Genomic DNA, 23,311 nt, shown 5'->3' with positions numbered 1-23,311 from the left:
TGCTCTGCATGCCCTCACAGGCTCCAGAACCAGCTCTGCGGCTCCAGCAGCTGGGATGTCCTGGTGCCAGTGAGGCCGCAAAGGTGGAGTCTGGAGGATGTGTGTGTAGCTACCTGGTGGTCTCCTCTTCTGTATCATGTTTCAGGCAAATCATCCAAAAAGGCTGTCAAACATTACATGGACTGGACAGGTTTCATGCAAAAATGACGAGTGATGCTTAGTAAAAAGCAGCTGAGGATAGGACCTAACAAGAGTGTGTTTACTTGTGCCAAAACCACTAATTATCAGATGAAATGTCAAAGATTATGTATGTGGTAGTGCTGTGACAGACACTGTAGCTATGTGAGGCCGGGACTGCAGCAGTCCTTCGTGTGTTTTTGCTAGTACAGCATAGTTTCTAGTTATTTGGCAATGAGCCTCACTTAAAAAATGTTCTGGGTGCAGCTCCACCTGCCCTTTTCATAGCTTTCCAGAGCTGCTGCCTACTTCTCTCACCCCATGCTGGCACTGCTGCCTGTTTCAACAGTGCTGATGCTGAGATCAAACTAACAAACTCAGCTGAATGCCTCTGAGTTTGTCCCAAGCAATGCAGATGCCGCTGCACAGAGCTCCATTATTCCCCTGCTTCCATTCTGGTGCAGCACCAAAACACTGGACTTAGCTCTGCAGCAAGCTAGCCCAGATCAATGAGAATTTTGTAGTTTTTATCTCTATGCCTTAATGTACTGCCACGAAACCCACCTGGAGCTCTAGGCACCAAGGGTGCCATGCCTGTGTGCATATGTTCAGCCAAGGGTGCAGGACAGCATTAACTGAAAAGTTTGCAGCACCTGACAGTAACGTCTGATGTGTCACTCCAGTGGTGGTGAAACAGCCGTTTTTAGCAGGAGAAATGAATTACTCACTAGCTGTTATTAGGCCAAAGAGATGCTAGAACTGCTCATTTGGTTTCAACATCACAGTGACACAGTTGTACTCATCCGGTTTCCAGGAACTGTTCAGTTTACGTCAGTCAGGGCTCTCCACACCTCGCTCCAGCACATGGCATAAGCCCCAGAAAAAGAGATCTGCATGGACAAGCTGGGGTAAGTGGCAGAGATTATCTTGCTGCTGTTACAGAATAACATATCCAAGTTTTCAGCATTTATCATCAAAGCTTTTCCCATTTAACGATTTTCTACAGAAGACTTTGACAATAAGAAAAGGGGAAACATAGAGACCCAAGCACCCTTTCAGCAATGCTGCGTCAATTACAAATACAATGATCACTACGTCTGGGCTTATTGGTGACAGTTTTTCTTCCCTTCAATTTGTGTTACGGCCTGAAATCACAAAGCTGTGATCCCCAAGAACCTCCTTTGTAATGCATATCAACTTTCGTTGTGCCCTTTTGTTCCCAATGTGATGGAGCATTGTGGTGCCTGTGTCCAGGGAGCAGGTTCGCTTTATTGTTCTTGTAAATATGTACTGCTGGGCGGAGCTCGGTGGAAGGCATTGAGTTTGTGCATGACTGACGCCGACCCGGACAACTGCTCTGACCCCCAGCAGATGGTGGTGCAGGGACTGCAATGATCTGGAAGTAATAGCATGTGCCATTTCTTTTTGTTTGGAACAGACAGCCAGACCCTGCCTTTCCCTCCCCTGCACAGCAACAGCTGTATATACAGTAGGGACCGGTGCACCCCTAACTGTCACTCCAGTCCTCCTCCTCTGCCACTAATCAGAAAATCTTGGGCTCTGAGACTTCATGGAGATTAAACACTATATGAACACCGCATGGCTCTTTCCAATGATAATAAAATTGTGAGCATTGGGGCATAGATCAGTTGCTTTCCTAGAGAAAAGTGAGTAACAGTTACAAATTATCTACCACCCCTATATTAGACTTTGCAGTGCTGGACTTGCTGAACCTCTGCACAGAAAGAGCCAGGGTACAGGAGTCAGTATTAATTAAGAATTTTAACTTTTAGACTACAAATAGCCCCTCTGTAGCTTTAATAAATTTTACTTGTCATTTGTATTTATCTGAGACCAAAATAAGTGTTTGTTTTGAAAGGAAGGTATAAAATGGGTGCAAGTCCGTAAGAGATGTTTTCTCAAAGACCATGGGAGATTTATTGCTTTGGAATGATTGCAGAACAGTTTCCATTTGATTTTGTAAGTAAGAGGCCAATTTTTTTAGAACTCAGTGTATATGAGGCAGCTCATCAGAGGTCAGAAATGACAAATTATAGCATGTTGGAGTTAATAATCACCCACTGTATGTCTGGCCTGTGTTACCAGTCTCCATAAAATTGTCCTGACGGTCCAGAAGGGAAGTTCCTGGGGATGGATGGAATAACTGCTCCATGCTCCTCCCCTCTCAGCCCTGGCTGAGACAGCTGTCAAAGAAAGGGGCCGAAAACCAGCTGCACTCTAAACATTGTTTTCTGGCTGCTATAATGCTTCTTCAAGGCTTTCAGCTGGCAGGTCAAAGAACAGCAGACTTGCAGCACTGGAAATGAGGAACAAAGGTAGGGTAGGATTAATGGCAAGGAAATTTTTTAGACTTTTTCCTCATTTTATACTGGCATAAACACCTCTTGAGGATTTTACACACAAGACCCCCAACCTATAAGTCCATGTTCAAACTGTGAGACCATTCCTCTGTGAGAGCAGACACCTTAATGTTGTTTACTTCAGTGCAATCTCCATATTTCTGTGCAGAAAGAGGAAACCTCTTCTGGGTTTGCCTCTCTCAATCTCCCCACATTAACAAAATATTCCTGGGGGAACCCAAAGTCTCCCACGACACAGCATCACAACACTGCTCTCAGGTTGCAGTCAGCGTCTGTTTCTGGGCTCATGCCTGAGATGCATATGTCTCATTATCTTTAATTTCAAAATTTCAACCTAGACTTGAGAAATGATCTAGTAAAGTTTGCTGAGACCAGCCTAATTTTTGACAAGCCCCCGTCTTTTGAAGAAAAAGCAATGTTAGGAAATCCCTGTTCACCTCCAGTGTAAAACCATGTTGTGTTCATCATGCATCAGGGTTAGGTCAAGAGAAAAATGCTTGAATTTCTCTTTGAATCACATTAATGAAAATTATTGTTCAGTCCAAATTCCTTCCAGACTTTCCTCATCTTTATTCTAGCAGCACTACCTCAAACAACAAACACTTAAACAGAAGTAGCTTTACTTTCTTGACTAATCCCATTAGCTTTAATGAGTCTAATTGCACTAGTAAAATTATGCATGTGCTTACCTCTTGGCAAGGTCAGTGCCAGTAATGAGGAGAAAAACAAACTGATAATGAAACCATGAGTAATAAGAATATCTGGATATATGCATTTCTAGAAAAAGATATGGCTGTCTGAAACATTAAAAATGAAACACCGCTTGTTAAGATTAGAGAGAGTGAATCCTGAACCAAGACTGACAATAAATAAAATTATAGAGAATTTTTTTCATTAATTATTATCCATGACACGTCTTCAGTCACCTCCATAACAGCTATAAGCTCATTACATTAGTTATGACTTACCCGTACATCCATTCATTTATTTGAAGCTCATCAATATGATATCCAAGCACTAATGAACTTTAGCATTAAAAGGTCATGTGTAATTCCCAAAGAGGAAAAAATTCAGAAGGTGTCAGCCACCCTGGATCTGAGCAATGAAATATTCTCAGGCAATTTGTATGGAATTTATTTTCAATAATCCCTGCCAGAAATCGCCTATTTTCAGGATAAGGATTATGGAAAATAGTCTATGGAACAGCAAAATGATAGTACTATGAAAGTTAGACTAAGTCCCCAACAATTAGAACTTGTGCAACCCAAACAGATATCAACATGGCAATATTACAAGATAACTATTTTTTAGGATTACATGTTCTTTGGCGATGCCTTTGGACTATCTTCTGTTTCAAGAGTGTATGGCTTCCTCAATTTTTTAAATAAACAGCTCCAAACCAAGTATTATCTTTATAGCCTGTGGCCATGGACCGTCTGTAAGCTACTAAACACACAGAATTAGTTCAACTTCTTTATATAGGACCAGAACAAGGCTTACCTGTCACTAAATTCCCCAAACAGCATTTATATGGTATCCAGCTTTACACTTGTGAGACAATTTCCTAACTCCTCTCTCTAGCCATAAACAGAATTCCTGTGTGCACATACTTGTATGAAGAATTATAGGTTAAGGATTTCTGTCCATATTTCCTCCTATTTGACATACTGTGTGATTATCACTGGGACTTTCCTAGTGCATTGTAAAGTCATAATGAGATGGTTTATAATGGCAAATGGGTTTTTAGTGTTAGTTTTATCAAAAGGTTATGTGCAGTTTGTGGTTTTCTTTTATAGTAGGCTGATGAGTTCCTTTTTTGTACCTTGTTATAGCTAATCTGAAATTCCCTTAAGCATTGTTCTATTACACCATTCCCTGTAAGAAAAATGTGTATAATCAAGAGTGCAGGATTCTCTTCCGTTTTGTCAAATTAAATGAATTTTCATTCTTTGTTTTCCAAAAACAAATTTAACTTACATGTAGAGGTGAAGCCTCTCAGCATAAATTTCTCAAAGGCCCTAATGAATGAGAGAGCAGACTAGCTAAAAATATCAGCTCTAACTCAGTCACTGAATTACAGGCTTAGGTATGAACATATCTCTGGCATTGTAGATGGTGATTAATATTATTTAATATTAACTATAAATTAATTAATACACATCAGGAAAACAACATAACTGCAACAGTACCTCTAGTTAAAATTTTTTTGCAGAAAGACATCTGTATTCACACCGATTCAGAACTGTAGCATTGCAAATTCTATCTGCATTTATATAGGAATAAAATCAATAAAATATCTGGAGTCACAATCTGTAAATGTTCCTTTTACTTTGATAATTATTTGTGATAATTCACAGTCTAATCAACTAGTTCAATCCTCCCCATCTTCTTGATTTCAGTATGATGCAAGTAATTTCCTTTAGGTGTCTTCAGCTCACAGTCAGTCCTACAGAATACAGACAGACTCAAAAGGAGCTGTATCATCTCTTGTACGTTTTGGAAACATGGAGATTTTTACAGTTTATGCTGCTGTACTCCTTGTAATTAATGACTTTGTAATCCTGCATCCTGTGTTTTAATCTTGGAACTGGTTTGGTGGGTGCACACACTAGCCACGGCAGCAGGTCAAGGCAGCACGGAAGCCACGCTCCGGGCAGCACCAAGCAGGGCGCTGGGGAACCCCCACTCTGCCATGCCTGTGAGTGCTGGGCTGCAGGGGGGTGGCAGTCCCTGGTGTGTGGTGGGCAGGCTCTGCCAGCCCCCAGGGCATTTTACCCTCCAGATGATTCACTCAAGTCTGGTGGTATCTGCAGGAGCACCCTGAGGATGAGAGGGCTGATGGCAGCAGCCAGCACTGCAGAGGGCTGTGTGTGGAGAGCAGGGCTAAGGGGATGACTGGTGCCACACTTGACTGGCAGACAGGCATCATGTGCATGACAGCTGTGTAAGAGAGGTTTCCGAGGTGGGCTTTTTGAAGAGCCCAGGTAAAATAAGGAGGGATACAGGGTAGTTTACACGCAAACAGACAAAAAACTTCACCCAATGGAAAATAAATGAATATACTATTGTGGGGTAGGGTAAGGAGCAAGATTTAATACAGTGCAGAGTGTCATAAAAGGGTGTTCTAGAAAAGTATGTAAAAATAAGAAGTTACAGAAGTCAGTCATCAAGCTGTTCACACTGCTAACCTACATAACCACATGATGTTATTACTGTTAACCACATCTTCCCTCCCCCTCTTCCTTCCTAATGTTTCCTATACTCCTTTCATCTTGTCTTTACACTAAAAGAACACTCTGGGAATGGACTGTACTTGCTTTCAAGGCAACAGCAGAGTGGAGGCCAAAGCCTAACTGTAGCCTCTGGGGACTCCCAGACCAAGGCATACTTATACCCGAGACTCCATCAAGGCACAGATTTTTTCTTTGCTCTACCATCCTCTTTGAGACTATGACACACAAACAACAACTTTTTAACAATGCTCCTGCTGCACACTGCTTACTAGCCTATTCTTTCTCCTTGTCATCCTTAAGACAACATTGCAACTTCTCTGAGCTATGTTGAACATCTGCATCCATTTCAAAGAGCAGAGGTACTTCTGACATTGAGCTGGCTGGCTAACAGCTTAAGTGATAACTTTTGTTGGCACATGCACTGAAGTTCAGATCTAAGAGACATTCTGTGGGCAGCTGCCTGTTTATTTTCTTTCCTAGACATGCGGTTGAACCACACTGTACATCCTGTGCTTATGAAATTCCAGCAGGGTTGTATCACAGCACCTACCACTAGAATGTGTGATTTATACCACCACGTACAAACTGCAATATCTCAAGATAAACCTGCTGCTTATAATGAAGATCCAGATAACTGTGGTTCTCACTACCTGCAATGCTTTTCAAGGTCACTAGATTTTAAAATAGCTGGGATTTCACAGGACACACTGAGCTGTTTTTTGTAAAATGGGCTGATCTGAGGAGTCTCTTGTCCCCTTGCCTGTCTCTCACATCCTTGTGCTAAGCACTTAAGAAACTTTGATTGCTTCTACACAAAAGGGTGCAGGTCTGTTGTTTTCTCATCTTTCTCCAAACCAGCGAGGCAGGAAGCAGTTGCCAAATGAGAAGCATATTAGCTAGTGCTGTGCCCAAAGGAATGAGCTATGGGGAAACCTAGAGCCAAGGCTGTGCTGGGGAAAGTTTGGTCTGGACTGGCCAAACAAGCTGTTGAAATCTTTGGCCTCGTTATCACAGCTTCCATCCCATGCTCCCTCCTCCCATCTGCCCTTCTCCTCCAAAGCTGGGCTGCTTGAGCACTGCCAGCCAGCAGCTCCTGCAGTACCGTTGGTGGGACAAAACTCCAGACCAAAAGACCTCCTCTCCAGCCACACAGAGAGCCTGATCCCTAATGATTCCGTGGGCTCTTCCTCAGCTCCTTGTCTTTTCTCCTCTTTCCACACAAAACAAGACTCAGAGGACAGGGGAACTGTGGGGATTCCAAGATGAAGCTGCTGAGATCCACTAAGCACTGGCCAAGTGGCTCTGTCTGCATATGCACGGGTTGGTGAATCCAAGTAAGTTTGAGGTGGTCCCATCCCCCAGTTTACAAGCGAGAGTAAACTGGATTTCCTGCTTTACCAGCCTTCCATTTTCAAAGGTGACTAATGATTCTGAGCACCTAGCTGGAGTCACCTGGCAGAACATCTGCTTGGAACACGGGTGAAGCCCAACACTTGTGGAAATCACATCCTTCAAAGGTGCCTCTAAGCTGTGCTTCTCCAAATTGTCTCTGAAGTGACAGGCCTGATTCAGAGCCCTTTCACCAACCTCAGCTGAGCTTAAATCAAAAAGTCAAACTACTGATTTGCATAGCAAACACAAAAATTTAAATGGTGCAAAGCTGGTATTTAGATTTGGTTTTCTTTTCCCTCAGCTCTGGAAGTGCTTATATTCATTACAGCCCGGAAAGTGAGGTCTAGCTCCCTGAGGTAGTGGATGCTTTCAGTTTCCAATAAAGTCAATAGGAATTGTTCACACTCTATGTGAAATACAAACTTTTAGCAACAAGAAGAAAATTCAGTGCATAAACAATATTAAAAAACCTTTAGTGGCTTATTATCTTTTCTTCCACTAGCTACTCAGATGAAGTTCAAGTTATTGTTTTTGATTTGAAAAGTATTCCTGGCCTTTTGAACTGCAGATCATTTATAATTTAAGAAAACAAAATCAATCATTATTTGTTTTATAATGTACCACTGTCAGTGATTGAAAGGACTACAATGGTTTGTATAATTATTAATTCTTCGAAATAATATACCTGCTCCAGTATCCAATTAATCCCATTATTAATCAAAGTGGCTTCTTTGTAAACTATCGAAAGAGGCTAGACACTGCAGATTATTGTGTGCTGTATTTTTAGATTTTCCAGTTTGATTCAAAACACACTAAAAGAGGGGCCCCATAAAATGACCATCTAGAGACAGTCCATGGCAAACATCCAGAAACTATTCTTAATGGAATGGAGTTAGCATGAGCTGAGATCATTCTTTAGCCTTGGGAGAGAAAAAAAAGAGATGTTTTTAGGAAGAGATTTCCAAAGGGATTATGAGTTGCTCTTTGCAAACAATACAGAGGATTTCCAGTATGCATTGTGCTTTTGCCGAGAACTGTGCCTACAAGGGAGCCAATCAAAGTCCTCTTGCATCTAATGAGGAGGGGGAAATCATGATGGGGAAAGTCCCTTAATGACAGTAGACAATAGCTGTTTGTACAGTGAGATGTACAGAAAACGTTGTCACCAAGCAATCTCTTAAAACATGATTTTACTAATCTGAGACATTATTCATTGAATTAGCATCAGCGGTGAAGAGAGTATGTGGGAGACAAACCCAAAAACTTACTCATGGCATTACTGACATGCTATCTTTTCCCGTAATTTGGAAGACAGCAGAGGTACAGAGCTAAAGTAATAAAAAAATACATGGGCTTGGAATCTCAGCAATCTTTAAATCAGTGTAACATTTGTCCCGAAGTTAGACTGACGTGTTATACTAAACACACAGAGGAAGTAGGACGGATAGAATTCTTAATGCGACAGGATTCGCTTTCAAATGTGGTCTCCTAATGGACAATCCGCCCCTCACCTTGCAGTGGTAATGTTGTTAAATGAACCCAAAATTAGGGTCTTTTTTTTCTTTGCGGTATCAGAGCGCCGGAGCACACCGAGCACCCCGCGCTGAGCTCCCTGCCGTCCCCGTGCCCTCAGCCGCCTGTCGCCACACGTTCACTCCCCGGCTGCGGCTCTGGCACACTGCGCTGTTTCTGTTTGCTCAACAAACGCATCTTACGCACGTCGGTTGCAGATGAAAACAAACTTATGAAACCAGGCTTTTAATGTAAAACCGACTTCTAAAAACAATGATGTTAACAATTCCACGTAAGGAACCTCACAAGTCTCCCCAAGGGCTGCGGCCGCAGCTCCCAGCCTCCTGCTCTCTAACGCACCGTTTGAAGGGGAGCCCTTCCCGCCCCGCCCCGCTCCCAGCTCCGCACCGCCGGACCCGCGCGCCGCGCACGTGCCGGGCCCGCGGGCAGCACGAGGCGGCCGCTCCCACGCGCGCTTCCCGCGGGGGTGGGGGGGAAGAGGCGGCGGCGGTCGTGGGCCGAGCCCCGCCTGCTAGCAGCCGCCCCGCCCCTCCCGCCGCGCCCCGAATGGTCCCTCCCCCTCCGCCCCTCCTCGCGCCGGCGGGGGCGAGCTGCGCGAGCGGGCAGAGGGAATCCCTCGGCTTCCCCAGAGCGCGCTCCGCTCTCGCGAGACTCGCGGCGCTCTCCGCAGTGCCGGCTGGCGGCGCGCTCTCGCGAGAGCGGCGCGGTTCCCACGGCCGGGCTGTTGTGTCTGAGGGGAGCAGCCCGGGCGCTGAGTGGGCGGCGCGCACCGCCCCCCCCCGCCCCGCGCGTGTCTCGCGGGCCCGCGCACGCGCGCTCCGGGCCGCCGGGAGGGGGGCGCTCTCGCGAGAGTAGGAGTTTTGGCGAGAGTTTGTGGAAGATGGCGCCTGTTGTGACAGGGTGAGTGCGGGGCGTTCGCGGCGCCCGCCGGAGCCGCCGCCGCCCGGGGCTGCCGGGGCGAGGCCGCGCCGCGCCCGCCCGCCCGCTCCTCGGCCGCCGCTCGGGGGCACGACGGGCTGCCCTCCGGACGGCCCGCGGGCGGGCCCTGCGGCGCAAAGCTCGCGGGGCTGGGGTCCCGCCGGGTGGGCGCACGGAGGAGGCGCCCCGGGTGCCGGCCCGGCAGCGGCCGCGCTCTGCGGCAGCCCCGCGGCTCGGGGGTGCTGCCGGGGCCGGGCGCTCGCTTGGCGCTCCTTCTCCCCGGCACGGACACGCCGGTCGGGACTCCGTGCGGGGTCAGCGCTCACCCCGGCTGCTGCGGAGCCGGTCCCGCTCCGAGGGTTCCCAGGGGAGCGACGGAGCCCGGCTGGGAGGGGACCTGCGGCCGGCACGGGCTGTTCCCCCTTCTCGTTCGCCCCGCTCGTCCCGCCGCGGGAAGGGGTCCCCCGGGCTACCCCGGCCACGGACCGGGAGCGCTCGGACAAAGGCTTTTGCTGCTGTGTTGGAAGTTGAGCGCGGTGCCCCTCGCACGGCGGGGCTGGCCGGGGCCCGGCCGGCGCTGTCACTTGGCGGCGGAGCGCTCCCGGTCGCGCCGAGCGCGGGCGGGCTCTCCGCCCCTGCTAGCAGGACACCCGTTCCCTCCGGCTGGGCGACAGAGGGTCCCTTTCTCTCCTCTCTGCACACCATTCCCAGGGCTTTGTTGAGTTTTAGTTATCTTCCTTCAAATACTGCGGTGCAGAGACGGGTAGCAGCCTCCTTACCCCACTAAGCCACGCTGGAGCATAATGAATGGTACTCTCCATCCCTTTCAACCACACTGGGTAATATTTAATCATGGCTAGCCAGCTGCAGCATGTGTCACTGTAATAAGTGACACCCTCTTAGCTACCTACAGCTGGTGAATAATAACAGATCCATTGCTGGTATACAGTACGCAGTCACACCTGCAGTGTTACATTGCACGTTGCCATCCTCACCACATCTTGATTGCTGCTGCTTATTTTAAGTGCTGTGTCCTTAATTTTGGACTACGCTGAGCACGTGTGACCTCCCACTATGTGTTGAGGGGAGAGACAGTCAGGAGAAGAACAGGCTGTTTCTATACTCCACCTGTTTGTTCCAAATGAAATTTTGACTCGTTAAAATACTGCTGTGCCTTTCTAAAATGTGGACCTTATTTTAAGATTTCACAGTGTGTCTGTGACCTTCTGTCTTCCCTGTGGGATTACATTGTCTACAGCATTGGCTCTGTGGTTAGAGAGCAACAGCCTGCTTGGGGGTGGGGTGGAGTTGGTGGTTGATGCTTTTGTTCTCGTGGAGAAGGTGGCATTATGGTATTTTGTTGTTTTGTTTGGCTGCAGTAGTGTTTCCAATTCCTCACTCTTGTTTGTCAAAAAATAAATTGAAGCTTTTGCGTGATTTCTCCCCTGACGAAGGCATCTTGTGGTTCATACACAATTTCCCAATTAAATGCTCTTTAGGGAAGCTAATCTTGTTTGTTATGATTCCTGGAGTGTACTATTTTAGATGTTGGAGTTGAAAGAAGGGAACAAATGCTTTTAAAATTTGCTGTAACTATTAGCCTGTACTCTAGTTAGCAGTTAAGTTTTTCCACATTTCTGTTAGTTTACTCATCTGAATATTTGGGTTCCATTTCCTTTTGTTTATTGGTTATTACAGGATTGTCAGAAGTGTTGTCATGTTTGTGACATTACTTTTATCCTTCTCAGACATCTGTTAAAATGTTGACAAAACAACTATAGATTATTTTTAAAAAAAACAGTGATCAAATAATGGCAGCAGTAGGAAAAAGTAGCATTTTAACAGGAGTGAAAAAATTGTGTGTAGTGTAGGATTTTAATGCTACATTTATTGATTAAATCTCTAGGTCAAATAATTCTCTGGAAAAATAGTTTTGTTTCCTTATTGTTAAATACTTCCAGTGTAGGTAAAATGAAATATGTTAACTTTTGTTAATGTTGTAGTTGCATTGTATTAAGGAGCCTGGGGTTTTTTTTTGTTTTTTTGAATTATATGACCTTTTTTTGGAGTGCAGCTCTGATGCTGAATTGTCTGTGTGTGTTAGGATTAAAAACTGATGATTCTCCAGTAGCTGGTATTTTGCGGTGGTTTTTTTTCAAAATAGCTTGTACAAAGAGTTTTCTTTCTGGGCTGTTCTGTAAAAAGTTACTTGGACCGTGGAAAAGAAGTGTTTAAAATGAAAAAGCACTAACTGAAGAGTGTAATATGCAAATCCTGCATTGCTTTTGAATGGGTATCACATGGGCAATCAAACTTTGAGGTAAAGCTTATGGTTCTTTTGCAGTCAGTGTCACCTGAATGAAAAAAAAAATTCCTGTGAAAACTGTATGCCTAAGCTTAAATTATGGTACATATGTATATGCTGTGTTGGAATGGAATAGGAGGAATTTACTGCAGGAATTTCGGGGTGCAGTCAGAGTATGCCACCACTTTGTTGTTTGCAGCATGTGGCACACTCGTGCTGCTGTATTGCAAGGAGTGTTTTGATTAAATTTGCTGATATGTTCAGAGTGACTGAACCTGAATTGCACAGTGTCAGGACAGGATATAGTGAGAAAGTGCACAGAAATATGAGACAAGTAACTTAAAGTGAATTACTATTCACAACGCTTACTTAAAAGAAGTGGATAATTTATGGCTGGGATTATAGGATAGTATTTTGGGGGTTTTGTGGAGTGTTTTTGGTTTTAATTGTGAACAATTTATGGAAATGTCATTTTAAGATGATAAAATTAATGAAAATGTGCTTCTTTAATTATATAACATTTTGAGAGCAAACCACTTGGTTTTAAATAATTGCTGATACAACAAAAATACCTGTAAGCATCAATTAGTTTGAAAATTGCTGTGCTAGGTGTAATAAAGCCATATGATGGAGAAAATCTCCTAAGCCATGAACTTAATTTGTAATTTGGAAATTACATAAAAGTATGGAATGGTGTCTTCTCAGTTGCCTGGGACAACCTGATCTTTAAAATACTAGAAGCCAACTTAGAAATATAGTAGGCATTGTCTTGAGTACTTGATTACCAGTGAAAACCTCTGTAATAGCAGTATACAATATAGCATTTGGATTATTTTTCAAACAGGTTGAGAAGCCTTGAAAAAGACAAAAATAACTTGAGTAGGCTTATTACTGGTATGATGTTTTCCATAGGCACTGTACAGTAGAAAATTGTTTAGTCACTCTTTTCTAAGTAACAAGCTATTGAAGTTCCATGTTTGAATTAGTCATCCTGAAGTTCAGTGGTATGAAGGGTTTCCTGACCCAGAATACTTAATGATTTGAGGGTAAGGGAAGACTCTTCAGATCTGTGATGGCACAGGAGAATGTTTGGCATCAGTGCCTTGAATTTTAGTGTGGTGGTGTAGATGTGACAGCCATCTGGTCATTTTGTTTGTTTGTTTGTTTTTAATGAGAGCTATGAAAAAACTTGCAGGAGGTTTCTGAAAGAAGAAGGTGCTGCTTTGTAGAGCTCTCCCAACCACAAGGGCAAGAGAAGAGAAGTTCAGAGAAGAAAATGTAACAGTTTATCAGAACTTTAACCTCATCTACATCCTGATCAGTAATTTTAGAATGAGGGCATTGGCCAGTGAGGGTCTTGAAGTAGAGAGTGAAGTGGATGCTGCTCAAGAGATGGGGGTGGGGGGAAGGACTTGTGTGATCTGGCCATAGCCTAAAAAAAGCTGTTGAGAGAGGAATGTTCATAAGGGTCAATTCTGGATATTGGAAGATGAAGAAGGGTGCCTCACTATTTCAGATGTGAACTTCTGTGGTATGTGATAAATTTTAGCTCCTAAAGGGATATCTTAGTGATGTGATGGGTGTTGCTAGGATCTCAACACCAGGTTATTTTAGGACCTTTAGAGAACCTGCATTTGAGGGCAAATGCTTAGTTAAGTTCAGGACTTGCAGTGGTGGAAAGGAGACTGAAGCAGTGGTAGAATGAGTAAGACCTGTGTATTGCCTATGCTGAGCTGATGGTCAGGCATCAGTGTGGGGATAGAGAGACTTAAGCTGAGGTGTTGACTTGGACAAACATAGGAGATAGGGAGCAGAAAGGATATATCTGATTGATGGCAAGCAGTTCATAGTGGAATTTGAATCCTGGCCCTGGACAGAGTAAAGACAAATGGAAAGGGATGCAAGAAGGAAACCCATGAGATGATTCATAAAATAATACAGGTGAAGGAGGAGGCTCCTTCAGGAGGATACACTGAAAGGACAGTTAGAATGATAAGGGATGAATCATGGGAACAACAATGCCAAGGAGACGAGGGAGAGTTAATTCTGGGCAAGAAGCATTGCTGGTAGTCTTGGGTGATTGACAGGTCTAGGAAGACAACAATTACCTATTGATTCTGAGCCTCATCATAGAGTTAGGCTGCAAGAGGTGTTAGTCAGAATGGCTTCAGTGAAGGTTAAGGAATGGAAACAGGATTATGTAGACAACAGGACTAGAATTCATGGATGCGTTCTTCAGGCTACAGTTTTTACTGTCACTGAAGGTTTAAACAGTGCTTATTAAGATTTGAGCAATAGCATAACTGCAGCTATTGTATTGTGTATATGCACCTGATGAGTGTTAAAGATTGGGAAAAACTCGTTTACAATCAAATGAGTAGATGGTTTTGTGTGACTAACATTTAAATCATTATCAAGGAGCATGAGCCGTCCTAAGTCTGACTTATTGGGAAATCTTTGTGAGGACTGTATTCTTGAAGTAGTCTTCTGAAATGCTGGCAAATACTCTTTTAACCTTTTGAAGTTTCAGTACGAGGAATTTTGTAAAGTTAAGGTCTTAATTTGGATTTTATTTGCTTTCATTGTTTATTCATTGTATTAAGTAGCTCCTTGTTGTTTGATTTACTCTGATTGATAGAAAGTACAAAGAAACTTTGAAAATAATCTTTCTGTGGCTTGATTTGACCAGAAATAATCTGTAGACTATTGTATTTGGCATAGTATGTGTGCGCTTGTTAAAACCAATTAAAACGCAATATCCTATGCTAATATCTCTTTGCAGAAGTAACTCTTTTAAGTATTCTGTTCTATATTGTGAGCTACACAATGATCATGGCTTTGTGAATGAGAGTGAGTTTCTTTCCTCTGACTTGCTAATTTCTACTTTGCAGTAGTAACTCATTTTAGGACTACTTTTCATTATTTTGAACTCCAATTGCTCTGTTTAAAAATGCTGTGAAAAGAAGAGCAAGTTGCCTGTAGGTACATACAGAGTCTTCCTAAAAGACTTGTGGTGCCTTCACAGGTGAAGATTTTGAAGAAAGGTTTTATAGTTACTCATTCATTTTTGTGAAGATTACAGTTAAGGTACAATGCATACCTGTTCTATGCTATGTTTGGTTTTTGATAAACTTGAGGAGATAAGTTGTAATTTGGATTTGTAAAATACATATTTAATATAAACAAGTGTTCTATCTTAGGCAGCTCACTAGAATCTCTCTTGGAAGGAAGAATGTAGTTTATGCACTGTATTAGTTTCAAATTTGGAGAGCAAATAATGTCAGCAGAATTTGGAAGTTTCGGGACATCAATTTCCTGTGATTTCAATACTTGCAACCCTAAATTCTTTGAATGTTAATTGCAAGCACTGACCTATAGGGCACTAATGTGCTGAAATACTGCCTCCCAAGAGCATTTCACAGGGAAGGTGTATTTCTAAGTGGTTTTTGGTTGTTTGGGGTTTTTTTTATTTGTTATTTCAATATTTTTTAAAATTGAGCAATTGTGTATGCCTGTTTTGGTAGAGTTGCTTACTTTTTCCTTTTGTATTTAGATGAAGAAGAGAAAAAGGAAAATGTCACTAGCTGTATTGCCAGATGAAATCTTAATTCTGTTGTAAAAGTGGATATGCCTTTTAAGTCTACAGTATTTCAAGGCAATTTTATAATTATAAATGATAATTAAGTTCTTCATCTTAGTGAACTTTCCATTATTGTTATGTGGAAATGCTTATAGCATTATAATACTATACACTTCATACTTGCGTTAACATAATTGCATTAATTAATAATTAAGATTATATGAGGTAAGGAAATAATACAGAATTATGGTTATCTCTTCTAATTTAAAAATTCAGAAAAGGAAACAGTCAATACATTTCTTTGAAGGGAAAATTTTTAATAGAAGCTGTTTCCATATCCCTATATTTTTATTGAATCTTGGAAAAGTAAGGGCTAAACTTAGTTTATCTCATTTCCTGGGGTTCTGCTTATGTTGTGGTGCTCTTTACTCATAATTTTTGTGTGTGTGTATGTATTTTGTGGTTGCTACCTTTTAAAAAAAAAGATCGTAAGTAACCTTTACAACCTGAAGAAACTCTTGTGTTACCTTTGCTGTGTCACATCACAACCATTTTTCAGAGCCTATTTATACTGTTTAAAGTAATTTCATTTCCTGAAAAATACTTCATACTGTTCAACTGCACTTTAGTTATCCAGATGGTGACATATGGTCATGTGTCTTCTTGCTCTTATGCTTGCAAATCCATAAACTGCATATTTGCAGTGGTAAACTTTTTTACTGAGAAAGAAAAGAAAGTAAGGGTTTCACTATGTGCAGTGTGAGAAATCTCTAGATTAAGATGTGTATTTGCAGATACATATTTGCAGATACATACATATTTGCAGATATGTATCCTTACAATAGAGGCTATTATATATGTAATATATTTTAATATTATATATATAAAATTATTGATACAATATTATGTAATAAAACAGAGTTTAAGATAAACACTGTTTTTGTTAGTATTTTTATTTTTTAAAAGCTTGACTGGTCTGTAAAATTTTACTATAGGATATAATTGTGATAATGTTTTCCTGTTTTGATTAATAAGATTGTTTAATGAATGACATGCTGCTGATTTGTTCTCTCTGAACGTGATTTGTTCTCTCTGAAGCAGTCTGAACACTTCAGTCAACAGCATGTGTCTTCAGGAAGTTTGCAAAGCTCTTTTTAGAACATGTCTTTTTATGTAGATAAGTCTTGAAACATTCGTGTTGAATTGAAGTACATATTTCCATGGTTATTTAAACTAAGAGAGGCCCTATGGAGTGATCTTGGCTAAGTAGAGGGCTGAGCAATCACCAGAGGTGAAATTTAACAAGGGCAAGTGCCAGGGATGGGGCAGCTGTGGTTGTATGTAGACTGGGGAATGAGAGGCTGGAGAGCAACGCTGCAGAAAGGCACCTGGGTGTCCTGGTCAGTGGAAAGTTGAACATGAGTCAGCAGTGCTCTGGCAGCCAGGAGGGCCAGCTGTGTCCTGGGGAGCATCAGGCACAGCTTTGCCAGCTGGGCAAGGGAGGGGATTGTCCTGCTCTGCTCTGGGCTGGGGCAGCCTCACCTCCAGTGCTGGGGGCAGCTTTGGGCACCACAATGTAAGAAACATGTAAAGCTCTTAGAAAGCATCCAAGGAAGCACCACGAAGATGGTGAAGGGTGTAGAGGGGAAGCCATATGAGCACTTGCAAATGCATAAACTGCATATTTGCAGTGGTAAACTTTTTTACTGAGAAAGAAAAGAAAGTAAGGGTTTCACTATGTGCAGTGTGAGAAATCTCTTGTAATCAGTTGATCAGTTGTCTTGTAAGTTTGGAGGAGACACAAGAGACCTCATCACAGCCTATAGCTTCCTTACAGGGGGAAGCAGAGGGGCAGACACTGAGCTCTTCTCTGTGGTGACCAGTGACAGGACCCAAGGAAATGGCCTGAATTTGTGCCAGGGGAAGTTTAGGTTGGGTATCGGGAAAAGGTTCACCCAGAGGATGGTTGGGCACTGGAGCAGCTCCCCAGGGAAGTGGTCACAGCACCAAGCCTGACAGAGTTCAAGAAGCATCTGGACAATGCTTTCAGGCACATCATGTGATTCTGGGGGTGTCCTGTGCAGGGCCAGGAATTGGGCTTGATGATCCTGATGGGTCCCTTCCAACTCACGATGTTCTATGAGTCTATGATTCTAAAGTTGTTTACACTGATTCCCTTGGAAAACATTAAGACCTTACAGTGGTTGTGATTATGGTATAACTTTTCTTCATTTGTTTCTTATTGAGGAGCAAGAGCTTAGTGTTGTTATATTGCATGACTAACTTGTATGCAGTGCTATTTAATTAATGCATTTAAAAATCCAGAACACTTCCTCCAATAGGTGACAAGCTGTATTGGGCAGCTAGTAATTTTTAACTGCTCTGTGTGAGATCACACCTGGTTCTTAATTTAATTTTTCTACCTCTTGTAGCTTAAATTAAAGGGTATATACTACAGTGGACCCTAGTTAGTGTTTTGGTTATTAATCTAATTTTTATAGTTATTTAAGTAGAGGATTGAACAATTGAATTTTTTTCTTTATAAGTACAGACAAATGTAGACATTTTTCTGAATGTGCCAGAAAAAATGTCTTTCTACTTTTATTCTTGGTAATACTGCTTGGTCTGTAGGACATTTCATCTGCACTTTGTTTTTTTCAAAGCCATACTTGTGGCATATTTCCAGTGTGTGGTGCTTTGGGAGATTACCAGGAAAACTTGGTATCGGAATGAAATTTGATAGGGCTGCCATGAAATTCAGAATTTTCCAAGCCTGAAAGAGGGAATTGAATTTTGCAAAATATTGGTCCCTGATTTTTGCTAAACTATAGAAACTGCACAGAATAAAAGATACTCTTCAGAAAATATCGTGCTTTCCTTTTCCTGGCAGCTCTTATTTTAACACTGTAATTTAATTTTGTCTGGGAGCAGTGGCAGAGGATCTTGAAGACAGTGTTTGCAAGTTGTGGATTAGGAACTGCCGGTGTAGAAAATAAGGTTAAAGTTGTTTGCTCAGCAGACAAATTTGTGACACTAAGCTTTTATCAGTTATTGATTACAGGAGAGGTTGTCTTGATAAGGGCTGTTACTGCTTTCACTGGTGATCTTGCATAAAAGAAGCTTCAAAATTAGGTTCTAGAGTCTTGGAGGTGCTTTTGCACACTAGTTTATGTCATTGTGGAAGAGTTCTAAGGCCAGGCAGAATAAATAATAATTAGCTTTATTCAGTTATTGTTGTTGTTGTTCCAGCCGTCTGCGTAAAAGCTCTTCATGTCCTGAACATGCAAAAACAAGCGCAAGAAAACAGTGACTTGCCAAGGCCAAACCGAGTCTGTGGAGATGTGGAAATAGAATTACTGTCTCCTGCCTCTGTTCTCACACTCGCTGTAGTTATGGGCCATTCGCTGGGTTTTGACAGGTGACATCATGTCTTCTCTCCCAACTGTGGCTGTGAAAGCTGGGCAGGAGAAATCAGACTTGCTTAGGTTTTTCATCTGCATAACAGAAAGGTATGGTAAAGAAGGCTTGTTGACTGTATTCATCATTAGTGTGTTTTGGTTATAGTGAGGAGTATTAGAGTGGACACTAGAGAGATGCTGCTCTTACATAATTGGGACAAATGTTATGGTTAGGGCATGACCAGTAGATAAATGTGCCATGTAATGAGGTGGTGCTGCAGTTTTTATACAGCGGGAGAAATTATTCTGTATAGGTACTTATTTTCAAAATTGAAAATATTCCACCACTTTCCAAATCTGCCACCCAGCTCTGGTTTCAGTAGTGAGTGTCAGAATTCAGAAAAGAAAAGGCTTTGTTGAAAGACTGCTGTTATTCTGCATGTGTGTGCTTCTTTTCATGCTCTCTTAGTTTTATAGTAGATATACAGTGACGACTAGTAAAATCCTCAATAAAGTAATATCTTCCAGAAGTTATGGGGATATAGCAAAACTATTTTGGACATGTATTTATGTCCAAGTATTTTTCTGGCCAATTTTTTTTTTTCTTCTGCTGTTCAGCACTTCTTTGCCAGCGTGGAGTCCTGGGGTGTTGTTGGTTTGCTGTTGGTTTGTTGAGGTTTTTTTTGGTTTGTTTTTTGTTTGTTTGTTTGGCTGAGGCTTTCTGTATGTTTTTTTGTTTGGGGGATTTTTGTTTATTTTTTAAATTTTCCTTTTACATTCCAAGTTTCATTTACTATTGCCTGGTTAATGTTGCTTTTGGTTTGTTTTAGGTGTGTGTTACAAATTTCTCATTAATAAGGCATGCAGAGCAGTTAATCAAAATAAGTATTTGGGATCAGGCGTCCTCTTTGAAAGAGGCTTGTGGCACGCATGATGCATTGTGACAAATCCTTTCAGTCAGCACAGATGATACTGACACGGAATTCTGATCACCATATAAAAGTTTAAGGGATCTTTGTATCTAAATTTACAAGAATGCCCTCCTGTGTTAATTGTTTTGCTGTTGATTATGGAGGTTAACGTGTGTTAGTTTGTCTGTAAGTGTGATAGAAGAATGTGTTTGGTAGAGAGAAAAAACAGGCAGTTCTCGAGAGCAAAAGTAAATTTTTTACTCTAAGGATCACCTGGAACAGGAAAGGCATGAAAACCTATTCTGATAATCTATTTTAATTAATACTATAGATGTTAGCCAGGCTCATGTTCAGATTTGATAATACAGTAAATAAGATTAGTGTTCCCAGTGCTTACATTTAGATAGAAGCACTCTCAAAATACCAAGAACTGTGTTAAAACAAATGCGAGAACTAAGCCAAAACAAACGTCAGAACTTTCTGCATTTTTTTTGCAGTGGGCAAAATACCTGTATTTCACAACAGTTAGCAGGCAAAACAAAGGACTTGTTATGAAACAATGTTTAAAAAAGGTTTTACTGAGAAGTTTTACTCCCAATGAACTTACTGAAGTGATAAATCATTCTTCAAATGGCAGCAAAGGAAAAGTAGACCAGGCCTTAACAGTGATCTGCGATTTTTAAAGACTACCAGAAAGTATAGGGCAGCTCTTGTTACTGGATCCCTTGTGCTTTAATGGTAATAGTTGTTCTTTTCGACTGGCTTCATCTGCATGTGGCTTTTGAGACTGCAGTAAACAAAGGGTGACCTCAGAAGGTATGCTCCTTTCAAGATAGACTGTGAAGCCAGTCCTTATGTGAATGTTCCTTGAATGTAGCCTGAATTTCCACATGGAAATAAAATATATAAGAAGAAAAACTCTGGCCATATCCCTTGTTTTTCAAATGTTTCTGGTTTCCATGGTTTTTCTAGACAAAATCTTAACTTTTTTTTTTTTTTTTTGATTGTTAAATACTTCATAAATAATCAGAAAAACTGGACTGACCTTACTGCCTTACAGTCTCACCATATTGCTGGATGGCACTTGGAGTTAGCAGTAGGCTGGTTAGACTTGTCGGTTTGCATAGTCATGAAAGTTGTATTGCATCAGTTCAAATTTAAAAGTTTATCTTTTTCAGTTTGCCTGGTTCTCTTTAAAAAAATCAAACTAAAAGCAACAGACCTGTTTGCCAGAAGTTATTAGGTAGTGATGAATATTTTATCTGTAGTGATAAGAGACTTCTTCACTTACTGGAAGTTTGTGCTTCTGCATGGGATTCAAATTGTGGATATCATTGTTGGAAGTACCCAGCAGATTTTACCAGTTGCACTTCTGATATTTATTTTGTTGTGTTCTGTTGCTGTGTCTGGAACAGTGTTCAGTATTCTCCTACCTAATGCCCCTGATTGTAGAAGATTTTTTTCAGTAATGACATTACATTTTTTTTAAGATGAAAAATACTATTCTGCCATTGTACAATTTGCATTCTTAGCTAATATTTTTCTCTTTTTTGTTTTGACATTAGTTGAAAAACATGTATAGCCACTGCTTGACATTGCTTTCCTCTGATTCCAGTTTCTTCTGGTCAATTCTGCTTCCTCTTGTTACATGTAAAGCATATTGAAATAACATAGGGTATTGTATTTTGCTAAGTCGTTTTCAGTCACGTTCTCTCCTGAATTTTGTGAGCAGCCCTCAATTAGTTTTGCTTCTACTTCTTTTACCTTTAATTACTTTTAATGGAGTAGCACACCAGAATACCTTGCCTGTTATTTTTTCAGTGAAGGTTCTGTGTAAGCCCTATTCTCTTAGTTCCTGGGCAATCCGTGTTCACTTACATTTGTCCAGAGCAGTACTTTCAGACTACTTCCCAGCAGTGTTGTTCCTTTTTCCCCTGAATTTTGCTGTTACTTGCTGTGTAAGGCTTGTGGTGTACTTAGAGCATCACCACCACCATTATCTACAGAGCGGGAAGTCACTATTGCTACTCAATTGGTGTGATAATCTAACAACTGTATGTTTCAAATCAAGTCCAAACCCTATTCCTTACTTTTTGGAGCTTGAAACTTCTCTTTATGAGTGTCTTTGATCATGAGAGGAGATTTCTAATGAGCACTTGTATGCGACTTGTCTTCTCCCTTAAGAACTCATGAGAATTGGAGAGAAAATCTCAAGGATTCAAAAACCCCACGTATCTCGTAACAAAAGACAAAACATTGACACAGAGAGAGAAGGGTAAAACTGAAGTTATATTGGTAAAGCCAAAGAAAGATCCAGTCATAATACTGTGAAGGCAGGAAATATATTTTGGGAGAGGGAAGAAGACATAGCTAAGGATTTTTTTTATTATTTTTATTATTTTTTAAGAGGTTTTTTGGTTTTTGGTTTTTTTTTTTTTTATTTTGCTTTTGCCACCCTTCTTTCTTTTGAAATGTTTCAATCCTCTTCATGTATGGGAAGCCATTACTATTTTTTTATCCTTTTGCTACTCCAAAGAGAATGGATAAAATAGAACTTTGAATGAATACAGACTGCAGTCTGTTGCTAGTGGCTTTGTAGAGTGTATATTGAAAGCTGTGAAGAAGCAGGACACTTTGTTCTTACTAACATGGTGTATTTCTAAAGAAACTGGACAGGGAGAAAGGATTGTTTTTGAAGTGATGAAAGCAAACAAAGTAAAGCTGAGATCAGGTTTTGAAAACTAAATTCTGTAAATAAGCATTGGCCAAAAAGTGGTGGGTGTGTGTCTGTATATGCAGACACACTTAAGAGTGTTTGTTGTACAGCTTTAATATGCAACTTGGATTAATATTTACTATACAGAAAGTTTCTTCTAACATAAGATGGGTTAAAAGAGTATGTGTGATGTTCTGCATAAAATGGTAACTTTTCTTTTTTCCTGTTTCAGTGCTTCAATATAAGCATTAGAGTTGCTTTTCTTAATATCTTTTCAGAACCTTAGCAAAATGGTGTCATACCCCGGGTATCTTAAATAGTTTAAAAATTACCAGTTTGATTGAAATACTTCTCTCCTACACTTTTGTTCTCATTAAAGAAGGGATCTTTATTAGTGATACATGTTATGATCTTGTCTGTTCTTGCTTCACAAAAAACATGTATTTGAAAGCTTAATATAAAGATGTTCTAGAAGTAGATGTGTAACAATGGTGTGCTTTTTCTTTGAACAGTGAGCCTCAGTTTACTTTTGCTGATTAAACAGCTCATGTAGCCCTTTGTCTAATGCATTCTTCCCACTTTGTTTTGCAACAACATTTAGAAAGTCAGGCATGTCCTTTGGATATCAGAATTGCATAATGGTTCCAGCCAGCAAGACTCATGTGTGCAGCCTTTCTCCTTTGCTTAAAGGTTTTTTCCTTTGGTAAAAGGAATCTTCAAAGTATCAGTCTTGAAACACTGGTCCATAGTTGGAGAAACAGGAAACA

General features: G+C 41.3%; 1 protein-coding gene and 1 long non-coding RNA gene across 6 annotated transcripts in view; one reads left to right on the top strand and one right to left on the bottom strand.

Moving 5' to 3' along the window:
* RBPJ (recombination signal binding protein for immunoglobulin kappa J region) overlaps nucleotides 1-23,311 on the top strand; it is a 150,738-nt gene that overhangs the window by 80,694 nt on the left and 46,733 nt on the right. The window contains exon 1 of one of the 4 annotated variants that reach the window (XM_085059212.1): nucleotides 1,064-1,085. The exons of 2 other annotated variants lie outside the window; for them this stretch is intronic. In XM_085059212.1, the coding sequence (XP_084915338.1) occupies nucleotides 1,072-1,085 (14 nt within the window). In that variant the 5' untranslated portion in view covers nucleotides 1,064-1,071. Of the gene's footprint in view, nucleotides 1-1,063; nucleotides 1,086-9,491; nucleotides 9,617-23,311 lie in introns of those variants that run through there. One more of the 4 variants, XM_085059210.1, reaches the window with a different exon arrangement.
* Nucleotides 1,135-9,473, bottom strand: LOC146438490 (uncharacterized). 2 transcript variants are annotated; one of them, XR_014851798.1, is made up of 3 exons: nucleotides 8,695-9,473; nucleotides 3,876-8,103; nucleotides 1,135-2,494 (listed from the first exon to the last, which is right to left on the bottom strand). It is a non-coding gene; the product is annotated as an uncharacterized LOC146438490 (long non-coding RNA). The 2 variants fall into 2 exon arrangements; XR_014851797.1 differs by having other exon boundaries at nucleotides 3,876-9,473.

This window comes from Lichenostomus cassidix, chromosome 4, assembly GCF_008360975.1.
Source record: "Lichenostomus cassidix isolate B80296 chromosome 4, HeHo_3.0, whole genome shotgun sequence".
Taxonomy (NCBI): Eukaryota; Metazoa; Chordata; class Aves; order Passeriformes; family Meliphagidae; genus Lichenostomus; species Lichenostomus cassidix.
This window is presented reverse-complemented; position numbering and strand designations above follow the sequence as displayed.